This window comes from Plecotus auritus (genome assembly GCF_963455305.1).
Source record: "Plecotus auritus genome assembly, chromosome: 2".
NCBI classification, from domain to species: domain Eukaryota; kingdom Metazoa; phylum Chordata; class Mammalia; order Chiroptera; family Vespertilionidae; genus Plecotus; species Plecotus auritus.
In genome coordinates, this window is record NC_137771.1 from 118,576,279 (window position 1) to 118,602,807 (window position 26,529).

A 26,529-nucleotide genomic window follows, 5' to 3' on the forward strand; every position below is an offset into this window, starting at 1 on the left:
AAGCACACAGAAGTGAAAGCTGTGGACAGCCCCGTTGCCTTTTCTCTGCAATTCTGTCTCAGGCAAACTCTCACCAAGGCATACCTGGACAGAGGTCCCCTGACTCACCTGTTTGCCATCCTTTCCAAGGCTTCCCTTTCTGCACACCAGGAGAGGCCCTACAAGACCGCTGTTGGTGTCTTTTTTCCCATATACTGAGGAGTAGTAAAACCAGGTCAGGCAGTTGGAATCTGTGGAGGTAGGGCCCACATCTCTTGGAACTTGCCAGGTATAGACAAATGTTGTGCCAGGATTTACATGTGAGGAGGCTGGAGGGATACCTAGTAAGGAAAAACCATTTGTAAAATGTATCTATTACCCAAAGTACTCTAGTCTAGACTGTGAGATCTCTGAGAGCAAGAACTGTATCTTGCCCTGACTGGTTTGGCTCAGTGGATAGAGCATCAACCTGCGGACTGAAGGGTCCCAGGTTCGATTCCAGTCAAGGGCATGTACCTTGGTTGCAGGCACATCCAAGTGGGGGGTGTGCAGGAGGCAGCTGATTGATGTTTCTCTCTCATCGATGTTTCTAACTCTCTATCCCTCTCCCTTCCTCTCTGTAAAAAAATCAATAAAATATATTTTTTAAAAAAGAACTTTATCTTGCTCACCTTGCAGCACCTGGGGTAACAATTGAAAGGGGCCAAAGGAATCACTTTGCCACAGTAAGTACACAGAGCTGTTAAGGTGTGAAAAGTGGGCTGCATAATAACTTCAGGAGAAAATATAATTTTTTGTTGACATTATATTACAGTACTAGAGGCCCAGTGCATGAAATTCATGTACGGGGGGGGGGGGGGGTTGTCCCTCAGCCCAGCCTGTACCCTCTCCAATCTGGGACCCCTTGAGTGATGTCTCTCTCACAATCCAGGACTGCTGGCTCCCAACCTCTTGCCTGCCTGCCTGCCTGATTGCCCCTAACCACTTCTGCCTGCCAGCCTGATCACCCCCTAACCACTCCCCTGCCGGCCTGATCGATGCCTAACTACTCCCCTGCCGGCCTGGTTGCCCCTAACTGCCCTCCCCTGCTGGCCTGGTTCCCCCCAACTGCCCTCCCCTGCAGGCCTGATCACCCACAACTGCCCTCTCCTGCTGGCCATCTTGTGGCAGCCATCTTGTGTCCACATGGGGGCGGCCATCTTGTGTGTTGGATTGATGGTCAATTTGCATATTACTCTTTTATTAGATAGGATGGCTTGCTTGGCCCTCCCTCAAGTTCTACTTACTTCTTCCGGGTGTTTTGTAGTACGAGCCCTCGTTGCCTTTGCTATAACTCAGTCCATGAGGCTGAATGCTGAGAGGCAGGGGACCATTGTTATAGAAAGTGACCTTGAGGGTGTCTCCTACCTCTGCCTTAATGACAGGACCTAGAAACCAAAAGAGTTAGTAGTTGCTCTGGTTTTCATAAACATAACTGTCAGGTTGTGTTGCTTGGGTAAGGGTTTGAGAACAAACTAAGGGGATGATGCCTTGAGTCAGATGATTCGGGGTCTTAAAAAATCACTTTGGATGAATATAATAAACTTATTGGATTTTTAGGAAAAAAAGAATATAGTATAAAGTTGGGTGAATTGGATTATATTGTTTTCATGAGGTTTTAAAATGACAGCCAAAATCAATAAAACTGTGAGTGGGTTAATATTATTTTGACTGCACAGAGTTTGTGTAAATGGTACATACTTATTACCTTCCAAGCTACAAATAGAATTTTACCAAGGATTCCAAGATGTTCTTCTCTTGCCTTCTGTGTTTGGAAGGAAGCATCTGTGTATTCACGATAAACTAGTTTTTGGTAAGTTCCTCCAATTCTTGTTGGACCTTGTTCAAAATATATCTGAGATTTACTGTGCAGAGAAAGTAGATACACAAAGAACTTTTAAGTTTACAGTGATCATGTGAAAAGACAGCAAGAATCTACATACATTTGTTTTAAAGTACTTGTTAATTTATTTTTAAAAGTAATTTATGCTCATTGTAGAAAATTTGGAAAATAAGGAAAAAACATAACAAAAAAATTAAAATCTTCATAATGCTACCATCTATATAGAACCATTGTCAATATTTTCCATGGATATCTTTTTAGTCTTTTGTGCGTGGCATATAAGAATCTCTGTTTACCTATTATCTACAAATTTTCTTTTGGAATAAAAATTAAAAAGACATATGTCTGATTTTTTTCAGGCAGGTAGTAATAAACATTGCTTTTAAAACAAATATGTGCAGAGATGTGAGAATATTAAGATGAGAGATTCCATTCTTATTTTATTATTCTACTACTAGAGGCTGATGCATAAAATTTATTTAAGGGCCTTGCCCTTGGCCCAGGTCCCTGCCCACCCACTGTGGCCACGGCAGCCCCTACCTGCTGAGGCTTTGTCCAGAAGGAAAGATGTCTGGTCTAATTAGCATATTATGCTTTTATTATTATAGATAATAAAGTAAAATGGAGTCTTCTAGAAAAAATAAGCCCTAGCAATGAACTGGTGACTTGCAGTGTTAAGACATTGTAGTATTTCTTAGCCATGAAAATCAAGCAAGTCAAAGGATCTATCACTCATCCTTACTTTAGCCATTATAAAATGAGTGTCAGACCTAACTCTGAACCTAGTTTTTGCTCTAAACCCAGATACCCTTCTCACAATTAATACAAAAGTTCCATTAAACAGATTGAATAATTTATTGATGAGCTTAAAATGTAAGAAGAGAAAGTATTCATTTGCTATCTCATTTTCAGTTTTCTCAATTTTTTCTTGTGTGTGAATTAGAGAAAAATAAACACTATGGAAAACATTATTTTTTGGTGGTTTTAGAACTTGATATTTTCTGACATATAACTTTAATTCAATAGACCAGAAGGATTAAAACTCCTGTAATCTTCAAACTGGTAAATATATTTAACAATTGGGCTATCAGAAAAACTTTTTATGCACTTTTAAATACTAATGCTGCAGTAATGTATTTCAGTCTTAGTTTTTGGTCATTAACATAGCAATTGTTAATATAGTCAAATATTATTGAGTAAAAATATTTTTATAATATAATGTAAGGATGCTATAGGAAATGATTTAATTCCCTTCAGATCTTAGCAGGAAAGTATAAATTACACATGAGGAATGCTCCTGAATTTTTGTAAAATTGCTATTGATAACATTATCCACTATGCTGTTAAATGTCTCATAATTATAAAACAAATCCATTTTAACACTCAGTGCTAGGAAACCTATGAGCAGTTTGTTCTCCTTTGCACTGGCTGCCACCAAGACATTTAGAGAACAATTTTGTGTGGCAATGATACTTAAGTTCAAATTTTTCCAATTATTGATATAATTAATTTTCTACCTTGATTTTATCAGAATCTTTTTAGTATAAGATGCCTAAATCTTTTTAAGGAATAGTTGGGTTCTAAAAAGTTTCAATTATCTTTATTTAACCATAAATGCTTCAATCAGCAAATCATTACCATCCAGCTGCTGTTAAAGGTTTTTCAGTGAAGAAATCTATACCAGATGGAGCATAATTCCATAATGTTTTTTCAGCAGCAATATAATAATGTATAACACGGGTCCCATGTTCATCTGCTGAAGATTTTTGGCAATTCCTTACATTGAAAAAAGCCTTCATACTCTCTGAAAAACATTAAATCCAAGTAGAGAATGTTATGAAGACATGAAAACATTTTTTTTGTAGTCCATATATATTTTTTATTTTAACCAACAATATTGCAACTTCCCCTTCCTCTGAGAAACTTTAGGTACTTTATTTATGGAATCTGTGTAAAAGCCTAAAATGTATGAAACAAGTGCAAAAGCCAGGATACAAAGATGAATGTTAGAAGATTATATGTTACAGGAGAATAACCAGCATTGGGCCAACTCAGAGATAGAAACAGTAACTGCCTACTGAGAAGAATTTGAGACTCTATTTGACCAAAAATGTCTTCCCTTGTAAGTATAAATTGCTACCATGAGGCACTAACGAGTAAGTTGGTTTATTAGATTAACTCTGGCAGCCAGGTGGAAAATCAAGGCAGGTACATTTTCATGAGGGCATCAATCCTGTGTTTTGATTTCAGAATACCATTGGTGGAAATGTAAATTAGTATATACATTTTGAAGGAAATCTGGCAGCATTTGTTAAAATTAAAAACCCTTCCATTATATAATTTCATTTCTTGGTAGTTACCCAAGAGCAATATTTGCACATGCATAAAAATATACAAATAAAAGGTATTAACTACAATATTGTTAATAAATAAAAAAAAAGTAGCCCTAGTTGGTTTGGCTCAGTGAATAGAGCATCAGACTGCAGACTAAAGAGTCCCAGGTTTGATTTCGGTCAAGGGCACATGCCCGGGTTGTGGGCTTGATCCCCAACTGGGGGCATGTAGGAGACAGCCGATAAATGAATCTCTCTCATCATTGACGTTTCTATCTCTCACTCCCTCTCCTTCCCTCTCTGAAATAAATAAAAATATATTTAAAAAATAAATAAAAAAGTAGAAGCAATGAAATGTCTATCAGTAAGCAAATTGTTAGATAAATTTGTATACACCCCTAATACGGAAAACTATTTGACACTTTAAAAGAATAAGTTAAGTAGATGAAGAATGTCATAGAAAAGATTTCAAGACATATTGATGAGTGAAGAAAGCAAGAGGCAGAATATTATATGCAGTATGATCTAATTATGTAAAAGAACCACAAAACATAGCTATGTGTTTTTATTTGCACATGTTCATACATATTGTATGAAAATTCATGGTAAACAGGTTTGCAAGTATTCACACCCAATCGTTTACAGTGATTACTCTCAGGAGAGGGAACTGGGATGGTGGTGAAAATGATATTCCTTTCTAATATCATTAGATTCAACCCTTCAATTACAATGGCTGTGTGTGGTTCTTTTCCCCATGGCCCTGAAAGGGACACAGCACTCAGGAAATCCTAATAAACACCTGTTGCTTAGTTGTTTAAATAATTAATTAAAGTGTGATGCTAACCAAAGTATGAGACTTAGAAAAAAAGAAAGGTTTTGATCATAGAAGTAAACCCCATTTTTGTACAAAGAAATAAAAATTAAATTCTTCAGTTCTAATAAGAATCAGATTTTCTGATTGAAAAGTAAAACAAAACATTTACATGATTATATGTAGAGTTTGGTTATATTTACAAATATAAAAGATCAATAACTTCATAATTGGCCAGCCTATTATTCAAATGACAGTATGATTGAAGGGGATAATAAATGAAAATAAAGCAGTTTACTGAGTAATGGATTATAATTACAGTTGACCCTTGAATAACTCAGGTTTGAATTACGCAGGTCAACTTATCTGCAGATTTTTTAATTTCATAAACAGAAAACATAAATTTATGGTATTGATACTTAGAGTACAGGAGCATAAATTATCTTCTCTTACAATTTTCTTAATAACATTTTATTTTCTCTTGCTTACTTTATTATAAGAATACAGAAGATAATACATACAACATAAAAATATTTGCTAATTTACTGTTTATGTTATCAGTAAAGCTTCAACAGTGGGCTCTTAGTAATTGAGTTTTGAGGGAGTCAAAAGTTATATGTAGATTTCTGACTGTTTAAGGGTCAACTGTATTTGTTCATACATAATTCCTGGCTATGCCTCTTACAGGGTTTTGGACAAGAGTTTAATTTTTCTCAATTAAAAAACAACAACAAACAAATCTGTAATAATACTTGCTCTGTCCAGTGCTCAGGTTTTTTGTAAAACTCACAGGTTGATGAACATAAAAGTTTGTGGTTTTTTGTTTGTTTGTTTGTGTTTTTGTAAAAACAACAATAACAAAACCCCCTATATACCAAAAGGGTTTATTATTGTAGAGTTAAAAGTACCAAAGGGGAGTAGAAAATGGCAGCTGAATAGGCAGAAGTGTTGTGCACCACATCCTGGGGCCAGGCCAGAAAAGCAAGAGAAAATCCACCTGAATTAACAAATTAGACATAGCTGAGGAGACAATTTTCAATAAGGAAGGGCGAAGGATGCCTAGAGAATGCCACTTGTCAGCCATAACCTGCATGGAACCACCGCCGTGCCCTGGCAGTGAGTGGTACAGTACTTCCGGGCAGGTTCCCAAATGTCTGTGAGTGGTACAGTACTTCCAGGCAGGTTCTCCTCACCAGCCTGCTGGGACTCAGCATTCCAAGATCTGGTTTCCAGACCTTGGAGTGAGTGCAAGCCAGGAGGAACCCTAAGTACCACCTCTGCCCCAGGCCCCAGGATCTGCTTCCAGGGTGACCCAGAGCAACCCAGTGTGTGCCCTACTCCAGGCCACAGAAGAGTGTTGACTGTGTGACCCAGAGCAACTGGCACCTTCTCCACCCTGATCTCCAGGACAGCATTCCTGGGGTGACCTGGAACAACCCAGAGTGTGCCTCATTCCTGGCCACAGGACTGTGCAACCCAGATCAACCCATTCTCACTTCACCCAGGGTCCTGGGAGAGACAACCCAGAGCAATCCAGCAGGTGCCTCACTCAGGGTTACAAGAGAGCACAGATTGTACAAGACAGAACAACTCATTCCTGCTCCACCCTGAGCACAGGAACTTGCTGCCAGGGTGACTTGGAGTAACCCAGCACGTGCCCCACTCTGAGCCACAGGAAAGCTCTGACTGTGTGACCCAGAGCAACCTGCACCCGCTACACCCCAGCCCCTGGAACAATCCTGCAGGGGCTACCTGGAGCAACCCAGCATGCGCTACACTCCAGGCCATAGGAAAGCACTGCCAGGGTGACCTAAAGCAATCTGGTGTGCCCAACCAGGGGCCACAGGACCACACTGCAAGTCTGCTGCCAGAGGGACATAGGGCACCACCCTGCCAGAGGTGCTGGGGTGGCAGAGAAAACTGCATGCCAGAGGGCTCTGGGTCCCCACATGGTGTCACACATGAGAGGAACTCTGCACATGCTCCCGCCACCCTGAGCATCTGAGGCAGACAACTGAGGGTCCATATCCATGGGAGAAGGGGCTACAACTCAGAGCAGAGACAATAAAGGTGTGAGGTTCAAGGCAGACCCAGCCTCTGGGCTAATGATTTCCAGACCATTGGCCTTGATAGGGTCTTCAACCTCTCAAACCCCAAGAAGGGTGACCAGGGCCAGAAAGATATAGCAAAAATGGGAAGACAAAAAACCCATAAAGGAAAGAAAAGGAGGAATCGCCAGAAAAGGAACAAAATGAAATGGAGGCAAGCAATATGTCAGAGAAATAATTCAGAGTAAGGGTTATAAAGTTCCTAAATTGGCTGGATAAAAAAATCAACAACATATGTAAGACTCAAGAGGAAATAAAAAATGACATAGTTGCACTAAAAAATACAATGAGAGGTTTCAACAGTAGACTAGAAGAAGTGGAGGACTGAATCAACAAGTTAGAACACAGGGAAGTAAAACATACTCCATCTGAACAGCAATTGGGAAAAAAATTAAAAAGCAGGAGAAGAGTTTAAGGGAACTTTGGGATAACATGAAATAAAGCATTATTCACATAATAGGGGTGCCAGAAGGTCAAGAAGAGGAGCAAGGATTAGAAAAACTATTTGAATAAATAATGACAGAAAACTCCCATGACTTGGGGAAGAAAAAAGTTACACAAGCAGGAAGAGTCCCAAGCAAAATGAACACAAAAGACCCACACCAATTTACTTCCTAATTACAAAGGCAAATGTTAATGACAAAGAAAGAATCTTAAGGGCTACAAGAGAGAGACAGAAAGTACCTACAAGGGATCTCCCATTAGACTATCAAATGATTTCTCAACAGAAACACATCAGGCCAGAAGGGAATGAAATGAAGTATACAAAGTGTTGCAAAGCAAGGGACTGAATCTAAGAATACTCTATCCAGCAAGGCTATCAATCAAAATTGAAGATGAAATCTGGAGCATCACAGTCAAAAAAAGGGTAAGGGATTTTATTACTATCAAACCAGCAATGCAAGAAATGCTAAAGGGACTGTTGTAAAAAGAAGAAATATAAAAGGAAGAAGGAACACAGGCATAAAGAATAAAAATGGCAAAAAACAAGCACCTTTCAATAATAACCTTAAACATAAATGGATTAAATGATCCAATCAAAAGACATAGGGTGACTGAATAGATAAGAAAACATGATCCATATATTTGCTGTCTATGAGAGACCCACCTCAGAACAAAGAACTCACACAGATTGAAAGTGAAGGGATGGAAAAAGAAATTTCAGGCAAACAGAAATGAAAAAAAGCTGGGGTAGCAATACTTATATCTGACAAAATAGTCCTCAAAGTGAAGGCCATAACAAGAGATAAGGAGGGCTACTGTGTAATACTAAAGGGATTGATACAACAAGAAGATATAACTCTGGTAAACACATACAACCTATACAGGAGCACCCACATTCGTAAAACATATTCTGGAAGATGTCAAGGGATTAACAGCAATACAATCATAGCAGGGAACTTTAATACCCCATTGACATCAATGGATAAATTCTCTAGACAAAACATCAACCAAGAAACAGCAATCCTAAATGACTCACTAAATCAGATGGAACTAATTGACATCTTCAGAACATCTCACCCAAAAGCAACGGAATATACATTCTACCCGACTGCATCTGGAACATTTTCAAAGCTAGACCACATGTTAGGACACAAACTAAGTCTTTACAAGTTCAAGAAGTTTGAAATCATATCAATCATCTTCTCAGATCACAATGGCATAAAATTATAAATCAACTACAATAAAAACAATAAAAAAATTAAACACATAGAGACTAACTAGCATGTATTAAACAATGATTGGGATACCAAAGAGATCAAAGAAAAATTAAAAACGTCCTGGAAACAAATGACAATGAAAACACAACAATCCAAAATCTATGGGACACAGTGAAAGAAGTCCTGAGAGTGAAGTTCGTAGCTCTACAGGCCTACCTCAAAGAAACAAGAAAAACTGGTAATAAATTATCTAAGCCTACAACTTAAAGTATTAGAAAGAGAGCAACAAGAAAATTCCAGAGTAAGCAGAAAGAATGAAATACTAAAAATCAGAGAAAAAAGAAATACTATAGAGACCAAAACAAAACAAAATAAAACAAAAAACAATACAAAAGATCAATAAAACCAAGAGCTAGTTCTTTGAAAGGATAAATAAGATTGATGAACCTCTAGCCAGGCTCACCAAGAAACAAAGACAGAGGACCCAAATAAACAAAATTAGAAATGAAAGAGGTGAAGTAACAACTGACCCTACAGACATACAAAGGATTGTAAAAAAATACTATGAACAACCCTACTCCAACAAACTGGACAACATGGACAAAATGGACATATTCCTAGAAAAATACAATCTTCCAAAACTCAATCAGGAAGAATAAAAAAACCTGAATAGGTTGATAACTCTGATGAAATTGAAGCAGTAATAACAATAATAATAATAAAAAAACTTCGAGCAAACAAAAGCCCTAGTCCAGACAGCTTTACAGAGGAGTTTTACCAAACATTCAAGGAAGAACTAAAACCTATCCTCCTCAGACTATTCAAAGAAATTCAAGAAGAAGGTACACTTTCAAGCATTACCCTAATCCCAAAATCAGATAAAGACACTACAAAGAAAGAGAATTACAAGCCAATATCCCTGATCAATATAGATGCTAAAATTCTCAACAAAATTCTAGCAAATAGGATCCAGCATTACATTAGAAAGATCATACATCATGACCAAGTGGGATTTATTCCAGGGATGCAAGGCTGGTACAATATCCACAAATCAATAAATGTGATACATCACATAAACAAACCGAGAGAAAAAAAAATCACATAATCAGACAATTGATGCAGGAAAAAGCACTTGACAAAACCCATCACCCTTTCTTGATAAAAACTTTCAGCAAAGTAGGAATAGAGGGATCATACCTCAACATAATAAAAGCCTTATATGACAAACCTACAGCCAACATCATGCTCAATGAGCAAAAACTAAAACCATTTCCCCTAAGAACAGGAACTAGACAGGATGCACATTCACCACTAATGTTCAACATAGTACGGTAAGTGCTAGCCATAGCAATCAGACAAGAAGAAGAAATAAAAGACATTCAAATTGGGAAAGAAGAAGTAAAACTGTCATTATTCGCAGATGACATGATATTGTACAAAGAAAACCTTAAAGACTTCATCAAAAAACTACAAGACTTAATAAAAGAATTTGACAATGTAGCAGGATACAAAATTAACACCCAGAAAGCTATGGCTTTTTTATACACCAATAATTAACTCACAGAAAGAGAAACCAAAAGAAACAATCCCACTTACCACTGCAACAAAAAAATTAAGATACCTAGAAATAAACTTAACTAAGGATGTAAAAGACCTATACTCAGAAAACTACAGGACGTTGAGAAAAGAGATAGAGAAAGACATAAACAAGTGGAAGACTGTACTGTGTTCATGGACTGGTAGAATCAACATCATTAAAATGTTCATACTACTGAAAGCAATCTATAGATTCAATGCAATCCTCATTAAAATACCACTGGCATATTTCACAGACCTAGAGCAAATTCGCCAAAAATTCATATGGAATAAGAAATGACCCTGAATAGCCACAGCAATCCTGAGAAAGAAGAACAAAGTTGAAGGGATCACAATACCAGCTATCAAGCTATATTACAAAGCCACTGTTCTCTAAACTGCCTGGTACTGGCACAAGAATAGACATATAGACCAGTGGAACAGAACAGAGAACCCAGAAATCGACCCAAGCCATTATGCTCAATTAATATTTGACAAAGGAGACAAGAGCATACAATGGAGTCAAGACAGTCTCTTCAATGGTGTTGGGAAAATTGGACAGACACATGCAAAAAAAATGAAACTAGACTACCAACGTATACCATACACAAAAATAAACTCAAAATGGGTAAAGGACTTAAACATAAGATAGGAAACCATAAAAATCTTAGGAGAAGCCATAGGCAGCAAAATAGCAGACATATGTTGTAGCAATATCTTTATTGATACAATTCCTAGGACAATGGAAACTAAGGAGAAAATAAACAAATGGGACTACATCAAAATAAAAAGCTTCTGCACAGCAAAAGAAACCATCAACGAAACATCAAGAGAACCCACTGCATGGGAGAACGTATTTGCCAATATTATATCCGATAAGGGTTTAATCTCCAAAATTTATAGGGAACTCATACAACTTAACAAAAGGAAGATAAACAATTCAATCAAAAAATGGGTAATGGATCTAAATAGATACTTTTCAAAAGTGGACATACAGAAGGCCAAGAGACATATGAAAACATGTTCAAAGTCACTAATCTTCAGAGAGATGCAATTCAAAATGACAATGAGGTACCATCTTACACCTGTGAGAATGGCTATCATCAACAAATGAACAAATGACAAGTGCTGGTGAGGATGTAGAGAATGTACCGCTGGTGGGAATGCAGACTGGTGCAGCCACTGTGGAAAACAGTATGGCATTTCTTCAAAATATTAAAAATGGATCTCCCATTTGACCCAGTAATCCAACTTCTAGGAATATATCTTAGGAAATCAGAAACACCAATCAGAAAGGACATAAGCACCCCTATGTTCATAGCAGCACAATTTGCAACAGTTAAGATTTGGATACAGCCTAAGTGCTGATCAGCAGATGAGTGGATAGAAAAACTGTGGTACATCTACACAGTGGAATACTATGATACAGTAAAAAAGAAGGAACTTTTACCATTTGCAATTGGAGAGGTAAGCAAAATAAGCCAGTCAGAGAAAGATAAACATCACATGATCTCACTCATATGTGGGATATAATGATCAACATAATTTGATGAACAAAAATAGAGCCAGAGACAAATGGCAGGGGAGGTGGTGGGGGAGAGGGGGCGCTTTAGAGAGCATCCAAAGAACTTGTATGCATGCATATTAGCATAACCAATGGACACAGACACTGGGGCGGTGGGGGCTTACCCGGGGTGGGAATGGCTGGGGGTGGGTGTCAATCAGGGGAAAAAGAGACATATGTAAAACTTTAGACAATAAAAAATAAATAAATAAAGATCCAGAGACAGAAGCATCGAATAGACTGTCAAACCTCAGAGGGAAGGAAGGGGTGAGTAGAAGAGGAGTGGGGAAAGAAATCAGCCAAAGGACTTGTATGCATTCATGTAAGTATAACCAATGGACACAGACAGTAGTGGGGTGAGGGCATGTGCTGGGGGACAGCAGTGCCAGGTAGAGGTCAATGGGGGGAAAAAGGGGACATATGTAATACTTTAAAAAATAAAGGATTTAAAATTTTAAAAAAAGTTCCAGAGACCTGGGTTCTAGGCCTGGCCTCATCACTGACTTTCTAAATCACCTCATTAGATTTGTTTCTCCATTTGGCATATGAGGCATTAGTAATGGGTTGTAACCTTGGAATTCCTCTGACCCTGTATTATGTAAAAGTAATAAATCCGTACCATATATCGGACAGCCCAGTATCCACTCTCCAGGGCCCTTCGCCACCATGAAGGCATCTTCCAACGAGGCAGGGAAAACCATAATGGTGTCCTTCCTGTGATTCCGAGATAACAGAGTTTGTCCATGGAGATAGATGGGGTGTATATCGAACAGGTCACCCATGCCAATAAAATACCACTTGACCTTGTCCTCTGCACACATGGTGATATTGGGTAGATTTCCATACATGTATCCATTAATTGCTGAAAGCAAATGTAAGTTAACCTATGAAGCATGATAGACAAGGGCCACATGGTATAAATTCTATGCATTTTCTCATTACATAAACCCAGCAGTGTCAACATTGTCCTTACACATAACCTATGACAAGAGTTGATTTGTGTTTCACAAAAAAAGAGGCCATAAACACTGTGTATGATTACGAGTGGTAGCAGCACAAGGATTTAGAGGCAAGAGGAGGAAAGGTAAGCCAAAAGGCAGGAAACAGTGAAAGGGGAAAAGAATAGAATGAAGCGAAGTCTGTGAAAGAAGAGAGCAAGACAAAGGTGACAGATGATAGGAGCATCTTTTCTGAAAAAGTCTGTGTAAAAATACATTTTCATAACATACCTGGTCAGTTATGTCTTTGCTCTTCCATAATATATTATTACCTTAAAATGACACCTTTTCTATGTTTTTACCATCAATTTTTTATCAATATCAGACTTTAGAAAACAAATGCATCTATCTAACTTCACTGGCTAGGAAACTTTGGAAAGTAGCAGCATTTACTAGATGCCTTGTATATCAACCAGCAGAGCCTGAGTGAAAAACTGAAACATATAAATTCAAGCAAAAAAAAACTTAGCAAAGGAAAATTCACTAAATAGAATCACAGAAGTTAGACTTATCCTATATAATAAAAGCCTAATATGCTAAGTGTTCTGCAGTCCGTTCAACCAATCAAAGCACAATATGCTAATGATATGCTAAGGCTGCTCAACTGCTTGTTATGATGTGCACTGACCACCAGGGGGCAGATGTTCCAACTGGTAGGTTAGCTTGCTGTTGGGGTCCAGCTGATTAGGACTGAGTGAGACCATCTGGACATGCCCTGGAGCCCTTCCGCAGTCCCTCCCCAGGCTGGCCAACCTCCCATGTCCCTCCCCTGCCCTGATCATGCACCAGTGGGGTCCCTCGGCCTGGCCTGTGCCTTCTTGCAATCCGGGACCCCTCAGGGGATGTCAGAGGGCTAGTTTTGGCCCAATCCTGCAGGCCAGGCCTAGGGACCCCACTGTGCATGAATTCATGCACTGGGCCTCTGGTAGTATATTATAAATGAGAAAGTTTTTTTAATCTTACAGGCCATAGTATTGCTGTCTTCGAAGCTTTGATCACTAGCATTAACTTGGCCAGATTCAGTATATGTATTAATATTGTCGTTGATATACCAACTCTTGTTTTCATTAGTTTGAGAGAACATCAGAACATAAAACTTATCGATATATTTTTCAGTGTCTCCATCCAGTGTGCCTGAAACAAATAATCATCAACAAAAATCAGCAAACTTCCTCTTTGTATAATTACTTCTGCTATAAAATAAGTTGATGATTCTATTTATTTATTTACTTATGTAATTTTAATCTTTGTTGTTGAGAGTATTACAGAGTTCCTTCTTTTCCCCCCATTAACCTCTTCCAGCCTGCTCGCGTCCCCCCACCAGGCCCACACCACCCTATTGTCTGTGTCCATGGGTTTGATGGTTCTAATGGATTCAACTTAAAATATAAAAGTAAAATCTTGCACCCTCACAGACAGAACCTTAAGGAACTACTCATGCAAGGAACAGGCAGATAGCTTGTCATCTTCTCATTTCCTCCCACACTATTGATTCAACACTTCTCGGTAGGAGAAAGGTGGCTGCAGCACTTTTGGGTGAGGAAGGCTAAAGTGAAGTTTAATGGGTTGCAGGGGTCCTCAAACTACGGCCCGCGGACCACATGCAGCCCCCCGAGGACATTTATCCGGCCCGCCGGGTGCCGCTGCCTGTCCTGTTTAGCAGTCAAATAGTCCCGGGCCCGCAGTGCGCATAGGAATTTGTTCATAGTTTTTTTTTAAACTATAGTCCGGCCCTCCAACGGTCTGAGGGACAGTGAACTGGCCCCCTGTTTAAAAAGTTTGAGGACCCCTGGGTTGGAATATCATCTACTGATCAAACTGCATTACTGGACTTGAACTCAGGCATTGTACTCAAGAGAGCCATCTAGTGCTTAGAGTTCAAGATGGCAACTTTGTTTTTTTAATAGAGAATCAAGATTAAGGCAAGAAAACAGAGCTCATTTGATAGCAAAATTCCATATTCTGGTTGACTCAATTGCAGCATGAAATTTAAAAAATCTGTTACCTCTTTTACAAGTCAGAATTGGTCCAATAAGTCCTGAAGCCACATCTCTGGTAGTGTCTACATGGGAGTGGTATATCCTTGTTACGCAGTTACTGTCATTGGGGCCAGGCCCCTGCCTTTCCTGTACAAACCACCTGTAAGTATACCTGCTCCCTGGCTCCAGATGGTCATCCTCCTTTTGCAGGCCAGTCGTATTATCAGGATAGAGAGCACCTAGGAAACATAATCTGCACTGTGGTCACAGTAATCACTGGACAACACTATTTTGAATGTGACTCATGCTTTCTCCATTAAGCCATGAATGTTGGTTAATTTGTATTTTCAGAGTAAAGTGTGCATTTCTCTCCTCTCTCCTGACTCCTGTTTCCCCAGGTCCCCTTTGGGTTCCATCTAAATGCCCAGCTTGGCCACTTTGTAGACCAAATTGTAATAAGGCAGGCAGTATATTATCAGACTATCATCACCTTTATTGGTGGATTCCATAAATATTTAATGTACACCTACTATGTCAATAGATATTATATACAGAGATCTAGGCTCTTGAATTGCTCTCCATATTTTCTTCACTGCAAATAGGACTTTGGTCCCTTGACATCAAGAGGCATCCGTGTGACCTCCAAGAAGACCACTGGGATCCAAAATTAGCCCTCTGCAGAGCTTACATTAATTACCCTGAACTATTATTTCAGTTCTGAATTTGGGAACTTGCTTTCCTCTCCTTAAATTTCACTTCAGATCTCCACCTTTTGAGGCTAGAATCCTGATAACTATGCATAAGTCTTCTTCATTCAATAGAATACTTTGATGCATGGCCAACTTCTCATTCTTTACCCATCTTTTGGAACTCTCGCACTCCATTTGAACATAATACGCTATTTGTTGATTGTCTCTTTCCCTTTCCCCCAATGCCATCAGGCAGATGTGCAAGAGGGAAGATACTGTCTAGAAATCAGTGATTTCTCTCGACACTAATGTTTTCCAAGAGGCTAATCCTCATCCACTAGGAAATGAAATATGATGGGGCAGAACAGTATTTCTGCCAACAAACATTTAGCTCATGAGTGGCTCCTTCAAAAAATTTTTTTTGGATGAGTAAAAAGTGTGTTTTCTTTCCCAAGAATTGTACAAGAGTTGTCAGTCATTCAAGATTTAAATGAGGAAGGAGACTTGACTTTGGGCGAGAACACAAAATATATTATTACACTTTTTCCCCCCATTGACCTCTTCCCCACTACCTCCTCCCCCAAGCACAAGCTCTTCCCCCCGCCCTTACTGTCTGTGTCCATTGGTTTTGCTTATAAGCATGCATATATTTTAAACCAAACCCCACGTTTATTACTTGCTACCTTTGCATTTGATCTCTTCACCAGACATTTCAACATTCTCCTTGGCTGCGACACCTTTTTTTATGCCCTTCATATTTTACAGTTGAAACCATATAATTTTATTAACCAATGTAATCCCAATAAATTCAATAAAAAATTTAAAATGCGCATAGCAACAAATAAAAAAAGATTTAAATGAAAAATTTAAAAAATAACTGTCTTCCATATAACTATTAAAGACATCAGAAGTAAGAGTATGCAAATATCCAAAACTACTCCTAGTTCATAATGACATCCAGTTAATAATTACCTTATTTTTCCTCAAGTGTTGGGCTCATTCTCTCTGTGAGCAAAAGCTCTGGCATATAAGGAAAGAATATCCACTTACCTTCATTTTCTTTAGTGTAGGTGAATCCATGAGGATGAAAACTATACATTCTTGAAGCAAAATTTTTTACATGTACATAAACATAGTCTCCAGTCTCTGCTTTAATTATTGGACCTAAAAATCCCAACCATAATGGTTTTTTAATGAGCTTTTGAAATGTACCATCAGTATACTGAAAATACAAAGCCTTTTTATAAACACGTCCTATTCTATCTGGGCCACGTTGTAGATATACCTGGGATTCTCTGTAAAAAAAAGGAACAAACAAAAAAGAGAGAATGTTAACAAATTTTGACTATAAAGAAAAAGTTGAATCAAGTGAAACTGGAAGAAAGAAGCTTTATAGCCTAATTTTGATAAAGAAAACAGACACCAGAGAAAATATGAAGGGCATAAAAAAAGGTGTTGCAGCCAAGGAGAATGTTGAAATGTCTGGTGAAGAGATCAAATGCAAAGGTAGCAAGTAATAAATGTGGGGTTTGGTTTAAAATATATGCATGCTTATAATCAAAACCAATGGACACAGACAGTAGAGGGGGGGGGTTGGAGAGCTTGTGCTTGGGGGAGGGGGTGGTGGAGGAGAGGTCAATGGGGGAAAAAAGGAGACTCATGTAATACTTTAAACAATAAAATTAAAAAAAGAAGACTTACCAAATTCTTTGTACTGAACTACAAAAGAGCTTCTCACCCCACTTTGAGGTTACTTTAGCTCACAAATACTTAGGATTATTTATACATTTAAATACACTTCTGGATTTGTTAGTAGAATTGGGATATTTTGGCAACAAACAGTATATCCATATTCCACAAGTAACCTCTAGACCCCCTTACTATTATCTGAAGAGAGAAGTCAAGAAGATAGCTGCAATTTTACAATCTATGGCATACACTCAATATTAGAAAGAAGAGAGTGGTTTTACATCTTGAGCACTACTTGAACAAAACAGCTGACAAAAACAGAATAAGACATGTTCCCAAAGTAATGTGACACGTGGGCAAGAATGGCAATAATCCCTGGAAGGAGCGATGTCTGATTTATATTAATATCTGTCTTCCTGCCATTCTTATACTAAAAACAGAAAGGAAGTGGTTAGAATAGTTGTTCAAATGTGCCCTTAAAGGGTCAATCATGGGAAAGTTTTCATCAGCATTTTATCAATGAGTAACAGTTAGCAACTTTTGCTTCTGATAGTAGCTTTTTCAACACAAAGGTATTAATTACTTACTCATCCTCTGAAATAGGCTTCCCATTCAGCATATTTTTACCAGTAGGAGCATAGTTCCACGTAGTTTCTTTAATTGCTATATAGTAGTGCCTATCTTTTGCCCAACCCAGAGAACTAATAACAACCAGAAAAGTCAGTGGTAAAAGAAACTTCATTTTTAAACCCTGAGCCTGGAGAGACTAACTGAATGATGCTTGCCTTCCTTTTATAATCCAGACTTTCTTCCTTATTGGTACTATTTACATAATTTAAGGTTGCATAAGAGCTCATCATGTGCTTCATCTACATATCTGTCAATTCCATTCCAAATACATTTAATTTTCTTAGTCACACAGGTGAAATGCTGCAAAATCCATGGAGAATACTGGCATTTTGGCCAGGTGTACACTGCCAGTTTAGAGCATTTTAAATTACTATATAGATTGGCTATCCAAATCATCCATCATCCCCTGACAATTATTATCTATTTCTAGATTGTAGGAATTCTCTCCAGTCCAGTCTCCAGCCTTCATTTTCTTACTGTTCATAGCTATCATTCTCAAATTCTTCTTTAATCATTAAAACTTATTACCAAAATGATAATTTAAATTCCTTGTCATTTATGATTTTCTTTAAGTTATTTTCAAATTTCTTAACATCTAAAACTATCCATAATCTAGTCTCCAATCTGATATTCCAAGTTTGTCTCCCTAGCTCACTTATAGGATCCCTTCCCTTTGGGAAGTTGTCTTACTAAGGACACAGCCTGGAGTGGGAGAGAATACAAGAGCACTGGAATCATACTGCTCTGGATTTCAGTCTCAACTCTGCCTCTCACCAGCTGTGACCTGTGTGTGATTGTGGAACTCAAATTCTCAATTTATAAAGTGATAATAATATTACCAACTTAGGAAGCTGTGAAAATTAAGTGAGACAACACATGTCTAGAGGTGCTTGGAGACACATAAGGAGCCCGGTATACAGCCAGCATTTCACAAGTGCTACTTATCCCCTTCCCCCTATTGTTAGAGTAGGCTTTGTGACACTGCAAGTTTTGACCTCTGTGGAGTTTAGCAACTGCTGTTTATAAAACAAAACTGTATAGCCTCATTATTTGTGCGTTTTTCCTTTTGTTGAATTTAAAGAAGAAGCTGGGTAAACAGCCTGCTGCTTTGGCAGATTTTAATGTCACCAGCAGCTATTGGAAGGGATTCAGAAAAGTTAGGCTTGGAGGGATGCGGATGTGTGGAGAAACTGCCCACTGGAGAACCTCACACCCCTGCACCCTTGGGAAATAGCTGAAATGGTTGGAGAGAAGGGCCAGGTCAGTCATGATGGATCTCATGAGAGAGGGGTTAGAGATGGATTCTCTGACCTCAAGGAGGAGATCCAACTAGGTTGGACTAGTTTAGAAGCTATAGTTTCACAGATTTCACTCTGTATATGGAAGAACCATCCCTGTCACTGTGGCCTAGACCAGCTGTTATAGAAAGATCTACTCATTAGGCAGGGGGTCAGGATTCCTTAAATGGGCTTTAAATGTCCCTTTACCCAGGAATTCTATGACTTCCTTTCTCATCCTCCCAGGAACATTAATTTTACTGTGGAATGTGAATAACAGAAGACTCATTCAGCTGGCATTTTTTTCCCTTTTAGTAAGTATCCCAATAAGCACAAAGAAGTCTAGTATATTCAAATCAAACAGATCCACCTCCAGTTCCCACTCCACTATTTACTAGATGTGTGATTTTGGATGAGTTGCATAATCATTCCTACCCAGAGTCTCCTTACCTGTAACATGTAAGTAATAATAATTAAAGCTCAGTGTTCCTCTGAGGACCTAGCTTCTAGGCTGATAGAGAGCAGAGATTCAAAGAAAGTTAGCATCTTCCCCTCAGACAACAAAATGGTGTTGGTAAATATTTGCTGTTTGTTTCTTCTCAACATATGACTTGAAAAACTGGCATCTATTTTTTTTTTGGGGGGGGAGCACATTTTTTTTTTGAGCCAATATTATATGTTATTGCTTGTCAAGATGGGAATAATTTTTGCAGTTATGTCCTTCCATTTCTGCATAACCCTCAGAAGACATAGTAATATTTGAAGTTGGTCACCAATGTTTGAATACATTAGTGGTTTGTAGCCCAGAACATAAGGCAAGGCAATTTATTTAGCTAAGTTTTATTGAATTTGGCTCAAAGATGTGAACCCAAATATTTTGGAAGAAAATTTGGATTACTTTTTGTTTTTTTTAATTCCATGATTCATAATAAGCTTAAGAAAGAAATACAGCAGGTGAAATTATGGATAAAAACCTAATGATAAGAGCACCTTAGGTTTGAAAAAAGTTTGACAATATATAAAAACATCTTTAAAAAGAAAAATATTACCCTATGTAATCTTTAAAACATTCTGTCCTATCCCTCACCCCTTATACCTATTTAATAGATGAGGTATCTAAAGCTTGGAAGGTCAAATAACTTGCTGCAGGACACATACTTCCAAGTTATGGTACCAGGAGTCAAATATAAGTCATTAGATTCCAAGTTAAATGTTGCTTCCATGTGACTTTAATTGGCTTCAATAGTTGGTATGCATACTGAGTTTTGCTCAGAATGTATGACTCTAAGTGTATCTTTCAACAAGGCAGACCAATGAGATACAAATGCTGTGGCAGCAACAAGGGGAGTTGAAAGACAATGGGGAAGATGTTGGCAACTTTCACATCATTTCTATCACCTCTACTGATACCACCATTTGTTGAAAGTCAGATCTTTCTTAGCCACTTTTTAAACATTCAGCAAGTCCTGAAAAGGAAGTTTATTAAGTTCTTTTAATAGATGAGGAAACTGGAACTTGGAGGTTTTAAATAACTTGCCAAAGCAAGTAGGTTTGATTACCAGAATTTAAACATAGGCATGAACACCTGGTAGATGCTCATCATATTTAGCTTCCATTCTCATAATCTAGGCAATTGTGGAAAACTATCAACCAGATTAGAAGAGTTTAAATAAGTAGAACAACTAGTAGCTGGTACAGATAAGTACACTGGGGGTGGAGCTCTGTGTCCTTTTCAGGTTAACTATGTAAACTGCAAGCTTCCAGAATATGGGGTAGACTCCATGAGGAACCAGATGCCCATAAAATGAGGCATAGAAAGGAACAGTGGGAAGATATTGAGGACCAATGAGAAAGAGACGAGCAGCCCCTGAGACCCAGAGCTGGCCTGAGCTGGCACTCAGGCTAGGCCTTGGTCTTCTCCTTTTGGATATAATTTCCAGAACACCAACATCGGATAATACTATTGTGTCCAGGATGGATCATGGCCAAAACTCCATAATAATGTCTAAACACACATGAGGAACACAAACATTGTTCAAACTTACAAAATAATCAAATGTTGCCCTAGTCAGTTTGGCTCAGTGGATAGAACATTGGCCCACAGACTGAGGGTTCTTGGGTTCAATTTTGGTCAAGGGCATGTACCTTGTTTGCAGGCTCAATCCCCCAACCCGGTCAGAGTGCTAGTGGGAGGTAATCGACCATTGTATCTCTCTCACATTGATATTTCTCTCTCTCTGTTTCTATCCCTCCCTTTCACTCTCTCTAAAAAAAAAAAATCAATGGGAAATATTCTTGGGTGAGGATTAACAAAAAAATAAAATAACCAAATGTGCCCTTATCCTGACTATTACTGGCTGCTGTTTCTTTGCCAACTACACCTTTAGCTTTGCTTAATTTCTCTGCCTTATAGATAAGATTTATTCAGATATCCAGTCATAGAATTACCCCTACTTTCTCACTCCTTTCCTGTTCACCTAAGGGAGAGAAAGGGCCCTATACAAGAAGAAACACTTGTGAAAGTCACAGGCCAGAAACAGAGGCCCACTAAAAGACTGAGATCTATTTGGAAGACTATAGAGCAGTCTTATTCTCCACCCTTACCAGCATACAAACAATGCTCCAGTATAGGACAGGGGATTCTAGTTGAAAGAGCTACAAGAACAAACTGTCCCTAAATAGAGCTGAAAGAGCTGTAAGACAGACTATCCCTAAGAAAGAATTCGTAGGGAAGCCCCAAATCAAGAGGGGAGACAAAAAAAAAGGGGGGGGGGGTTCTGATGCTTGCTTTATCTCATCAGACTGTTTTTTTCCTTGCTTTTTGGTGTGCCTTTTAATTTTGTGTTTAAAGATGAAAATGTGATGTTGGGTAATAGGGACTGAAGTAAACAAGCCCATATAAGGATTTATGATAATCTAGCTAGGAGTTGGGCTGTGTTTAATGACAGAGATTTAAGAGTGTACATATGGAATCCTTCAGTCCACTTCTGATTTTTGCAGTACCTTCACAAATAAGGTTATTTTGCCTAAACATTAAAGCAATTCCTAAGGTATGTCTTCATCTATAATATTCAAATAATTATTTTTACATAATATCCTGTCATCTTTATGACTTGTTTTCTTTAAATATTTACTAGTCTAACTCTGCCAGACCTTTGCCAAAACTTTGTGTGTGAGCAGTTCTCCATTACTTTTAATAACTTTAAGATTATGCATTACTTACATTTAATTTGCATTTTATTTGCAGAAGGAGAGTAACAAATATGTTGACATAGTGAATAGGAAAATATATTTGTGCCGCATGGGAAGACATGTTTAAATGAGGAGTAACATCATAAATGGTCATTATAAACAATTACTAGATTCCAATGTATTTATATTTATAATAAAAATGGTAAAAGACAATGCACATATGAATCTAGCAACTAAAAATGTTAAAAATATGTAATAGTTTAATTTTTTATCTTGAATGCTAGCTAATCAAAAAGAAAGCTTTAATTAGAGAAATAGGAATGATTCTGAGAGAGCTCTTGCAAGGACTTTATATATGAGCTGGGTATCTGACTTCAGAGGTTAATAGAATCAAATCTTTATTATAGATGATTCTTTTGAAAATACGGTTTTCCTTCCTTTTGTATTTGATCTTTCAATATTATAATATTTAAAACATATCATACAAAAATAATGGCTGTTTTGTACTTTTACAAAAGCAACTTTAATGGCCATATTTTCAAGCCTTTTGATCCACATGTATTTCATGCATTTTTATGTTTTAAAGACTCTTTGTTTGCCCCTTCCCCAATTTTCAGCTTGAAATTTTCAAACTACAAAAATGTTAAAGAATAATTATTACAGTGAACATTTGTATTCTCTTTACCAGATTCGCTAATAATTAACATTTAGCTGCATTTGTTTTATCTCTATATATTTACTGTTTCTTGTAATAATTTAAAAGTCATTTATAGGTATATCACTCCTAATATTTTATGACATCTCACTCCTAATATATCAGCATGCATCTCCTAAGAATAAGGATATTCTCAAACATCACCACAGTATCATTATCACACCCAATTTAACATTGATACCCAAAACTTGACTAACATATGGTCCATAATCAAATTTCCCCAATTATCTTAATTTCTTTCTTTCTTTCTTTCTTTCTTTCTTTCTTTCTTTCTTTCTTTCTTTCTTTCTTTCTTTCTTTCTTTTATTTTTTTAAATAAATCTTTATTTAGATTATTACAATTATTTCTCCTTTTTCCCCCCCATAGCTCCCCTCCACCCATTTCCCACCCCACCTTCTGCCCTTACCTCCCCCCCACTGTTCTCATCCATAGGTGTATGATTTTTGTCCATTCTCTTCATGAACCCCCCATACCCCTTTCCCCCTGAGAATTATCAGTCCACTCTCCTTCTATGCCCCTGATTCTATTATATTCACCAGATTATTCTGTTCCTCAGGTTTTTAATTCACTTGATTTTTAGGTTCGCTTGTTGATAGATATGTATTTGTTGTTCATAATTTTTCTCTTTACTTTTTTCTTCTTCCTCTTCTTTAAGAATACCTTTCAGCATTTCATATAATACTGGTTTGGTGGTGATGAACTCCTTCAGCTTTTTCTTATCTGTGAAGCTCTTTATCTGCCCTTCAATTCTGAATGATAGCTTTGCTGGGTAGAGTAATCTTGGTTGTAGGTTCTTGCTATTCATCACATTGAAAATTTCTTGCCACTCCCGTCTGGCCTGCATAGTTTCTGTTGAGAAGTCAGCTGACAGTCGTATGGGTGCTCCCTTGTAGGTAATTAACTGTTTTTCTCTTGCTGCTTTCAATATTCTCTCTTTGTCTTTTGCTCTTGGCATTTTAATTATGATGTGTCTTGGTGTGGTCCTCTTTGGATTCCTTTTGTTTGGGGTTCTGTGGGCTTCCTGGACTTGTAAGTCTATTTCTTTCACCAGGTGGGGGAAGTTTTCAGTCATTATTTCTTCAAATAGGTTTTCAGTATCTTGCTCTCTCTCTTCTTCTGGCACCCCCATAATTCTGATGTTGGTACGCTTGAAGTTGTCCCAGAGTCTTCTTACATTATCTTCAACTTTTTGGATTTTTATTTTTGCTTTTTGCTTTTTCGGTTGAGTGTTTTTTGCTTCTTTGTATTTCAATTCTTTGACTTGATTCTTGTGTTCCTCTTGTCTGTTTCTGGGTCTCTGTATAATATTTTTTATTTCAGTCAGTGTATGTTTAATTTCTAGTTGGTCCTTTTTCATATCTTCGAGGGTCTCGTTATATTTATCGGCCTTTTCTAGGATATTCTTAAAAAGCCTTATAACCGTGGTTTTGAATTCTATATCCAGTCGTTTGTTTTCCTCCATTTCTTTTGTTTGTGATCTGATTCTTTGACCTTGCATTTTCACTGATTCCCTGAGTTGGTAAGGTAGATATTTGTGCTAGGTTTCCAATATGGCCCAGTGGGTCTGCTTCCCCAGTTAACCTGAGGTGGACACTCTTGGTGCACCCCTTTGTGGACTGTGTGTACAGCCTTGTTGTAATTAAGTCTTTATTGTTGTTGGTATCACTGGGAAGAATTGACCTCCGGGCCAGTTGGCTGTAAGGATCAGCTGTGTCTATGCTGGGAGAAGTTCGGTGCTGGAGACAGCCTTATAGGATTAGACTTGCCAAATTGCAATAGCCTCTGTGCTCAGCTTGGATGGGGTGGAGTCTCAGTCTTGGCTTCCCGTCAGCCTTGCCCTTGCGCGCACGTGTGCGCTTTCAGTCCTCCGCCTTCCCCAGCTCGAGTCTCCGCCTGAGAGTCCAGACTCCCCCCACAAGAGCGTGGGTCCCCAGGGGCTCACCTGGAACTGGGGTTCACTGCAGTCAGAACTGGGGCTCAGTGCAGTCAGGATCCTCTGACTCCCTTCCACTAGGGAAAGCCTGTGGCAACCTCCGCAGCCTTTGTGCGCACTGGCCCGCGTGCGCCTTCAGACTTCTGCCTTTCCCAGCTCGAGTCTCCGCCCGAGAGTCCAGACTCCCCCGTAAGAGCGTGGGTCCCCAGGGGTTCGCCCGGAACTGGGGTTCAGTGCAGTCAGAACTGGGGTTCAGTGCGGTCGGAGGCTTCCTTCCCCCTTCCGCCAGAGAAAGTCAGCCAGGCTCTCAGCCGCCCTTCCTCTCTGCGCGCACAAAGCCCCTTTGCCGTACCTCCAATTCTCTGTGAGGTTTTCTCTTTCCTTCTAGTTGTAGAATTTTCACTCAGCCAGCTTTCCTGTGGTTCTGGATGGTGTCCGTTCTGTCTTTTAGTTGTAGTTTTGAAATTGTTGTGCGAGGCAGCAGTTTAGGTGTTTACCTATGCTGCCATCTTGGTTTTCTCCCTCTTTCTTTCTTTCTTTCTTTCTTTCTTTCTTTCTTTCTTTCTTTCTTTCTTTCTTTCTTCCTTCCTTCCTTCCTTCCTTCCTTCCTTCCTTCCTTCCTTCCTTCCTTCCTTCCTTTCTTTCTTTCTTTCTTTCTTTCTTTCTTTCTTTCTTTCTTCTTTCTTTTTTTCAATAAATCTTTATTGTTCAGATTATTACAGATGTTTATCTTTTTCCCCCCATAGCTCCCCTCCAGCTGATTCCCCAGCCCACCTCATGCCCATACCCCCCGCCACTGTCTTCATCCAAGGTGTAAGATTTTTGTCCAATCTCTTCCCACACCCTCACACCCCCTTCCCCCTGAGAATTGTCAGTCCACTCTCTTTCTATGTCTCTGATTCTATTATATTCATCAGTCCATTCTGTTCATCAGATTTTTTATTCACTTGATTTTTAGATCCACTTGTTGGTAGGTATGTATTTGTTGTCATTTTGTTGTTCATAATTTTTATCTTTACTTTTTTCTTCTTCTTCCTCTTCTTAAAGAATACCCTTCAGCATTTCATGTAATACTGGGTTGGTGGTGATGAACTCCTTTAGCTTTTTCTTGTCTGTGAAGCTCTTTATCTGACCTTCAATTCTGAATGATAGCTTTGCTGGGTAGAGTAATCTTGGTTGTAGGTTCGTGCTGTTCATCACTTTGAATATTTCTTGCCACTCCCTTCTGGCTTGCATAGTTTCTGTTGAGAAATCAGCTAACAGTCATATGGGTACTCCCTTGTAGGTAACTAACTGTTTTTCTCTTGCTGCTTTCAAGATTCTCTTTTTGTCTTTTTGCCCTTGGCATTTTAATTATGATGTGTCTTGGTGTGGTCCTCTTTGGATTCCTCTTGTTTGTGGTTCTCTGCACTTCCTGGACTTGTAAGTCTATTTCTTTCACCAGGTAGGGAAAGTTTTCTGTCATTATTTCTTCTAATAGGTTTTCAATATTTTTTTCTCTCTCTTCTTCTGG

The 26,529-nt window shown here is 38.4% G+C and overlaps 1 protein-coding gene across 1 annotated transcript in view; it reads right to left on the reverse strand.

The window, feature by feature from the left end:
• The window catches only part of LOC308242203 (ceruloplasmin-like), a gene marked incomplete at its 5' end in the record, with an annotated part of 69,623 nt that extends 51,613 nt beyond the window's left edge, over positions 1-18,010 (reverse strand). The window contains 9 exons of the mRNA XM_080656071.1: positions 109-320; positions 1,266-1,406; positions 1,753-1,883; positions 3,500-3,665; positions 12,533-12,775; positions 13,875-14,045; positions 14,917-15,129; positions 16,630-16,874; positions 17,856-18,010. Coding sequence (XP_080512197.1) covers positions 109-320; positions 1,266-1,406; positions 1,753-1,883; positions 3,500-3,665; positions 12,533-12,775; positions 13,875-14,045; positions 14,917-15,129; positions 16,630-16,874; positions 17,856-18,010 — 1,677 coding nt within the window. The remainder of the gene's footprint in view (positions 1-108; positions 321-1,265; positions 1,407-1,752; positions 1,884-3,499; positions 3,666-12,532; positions 12,776-13,874; positions 14,046-14,916; positions 15,130-16,629; positions 16,875-17,855) is intronic.
• Between the last annotated feature and the right edge of the window lie 8,519 nt (positions 18,011-26,529).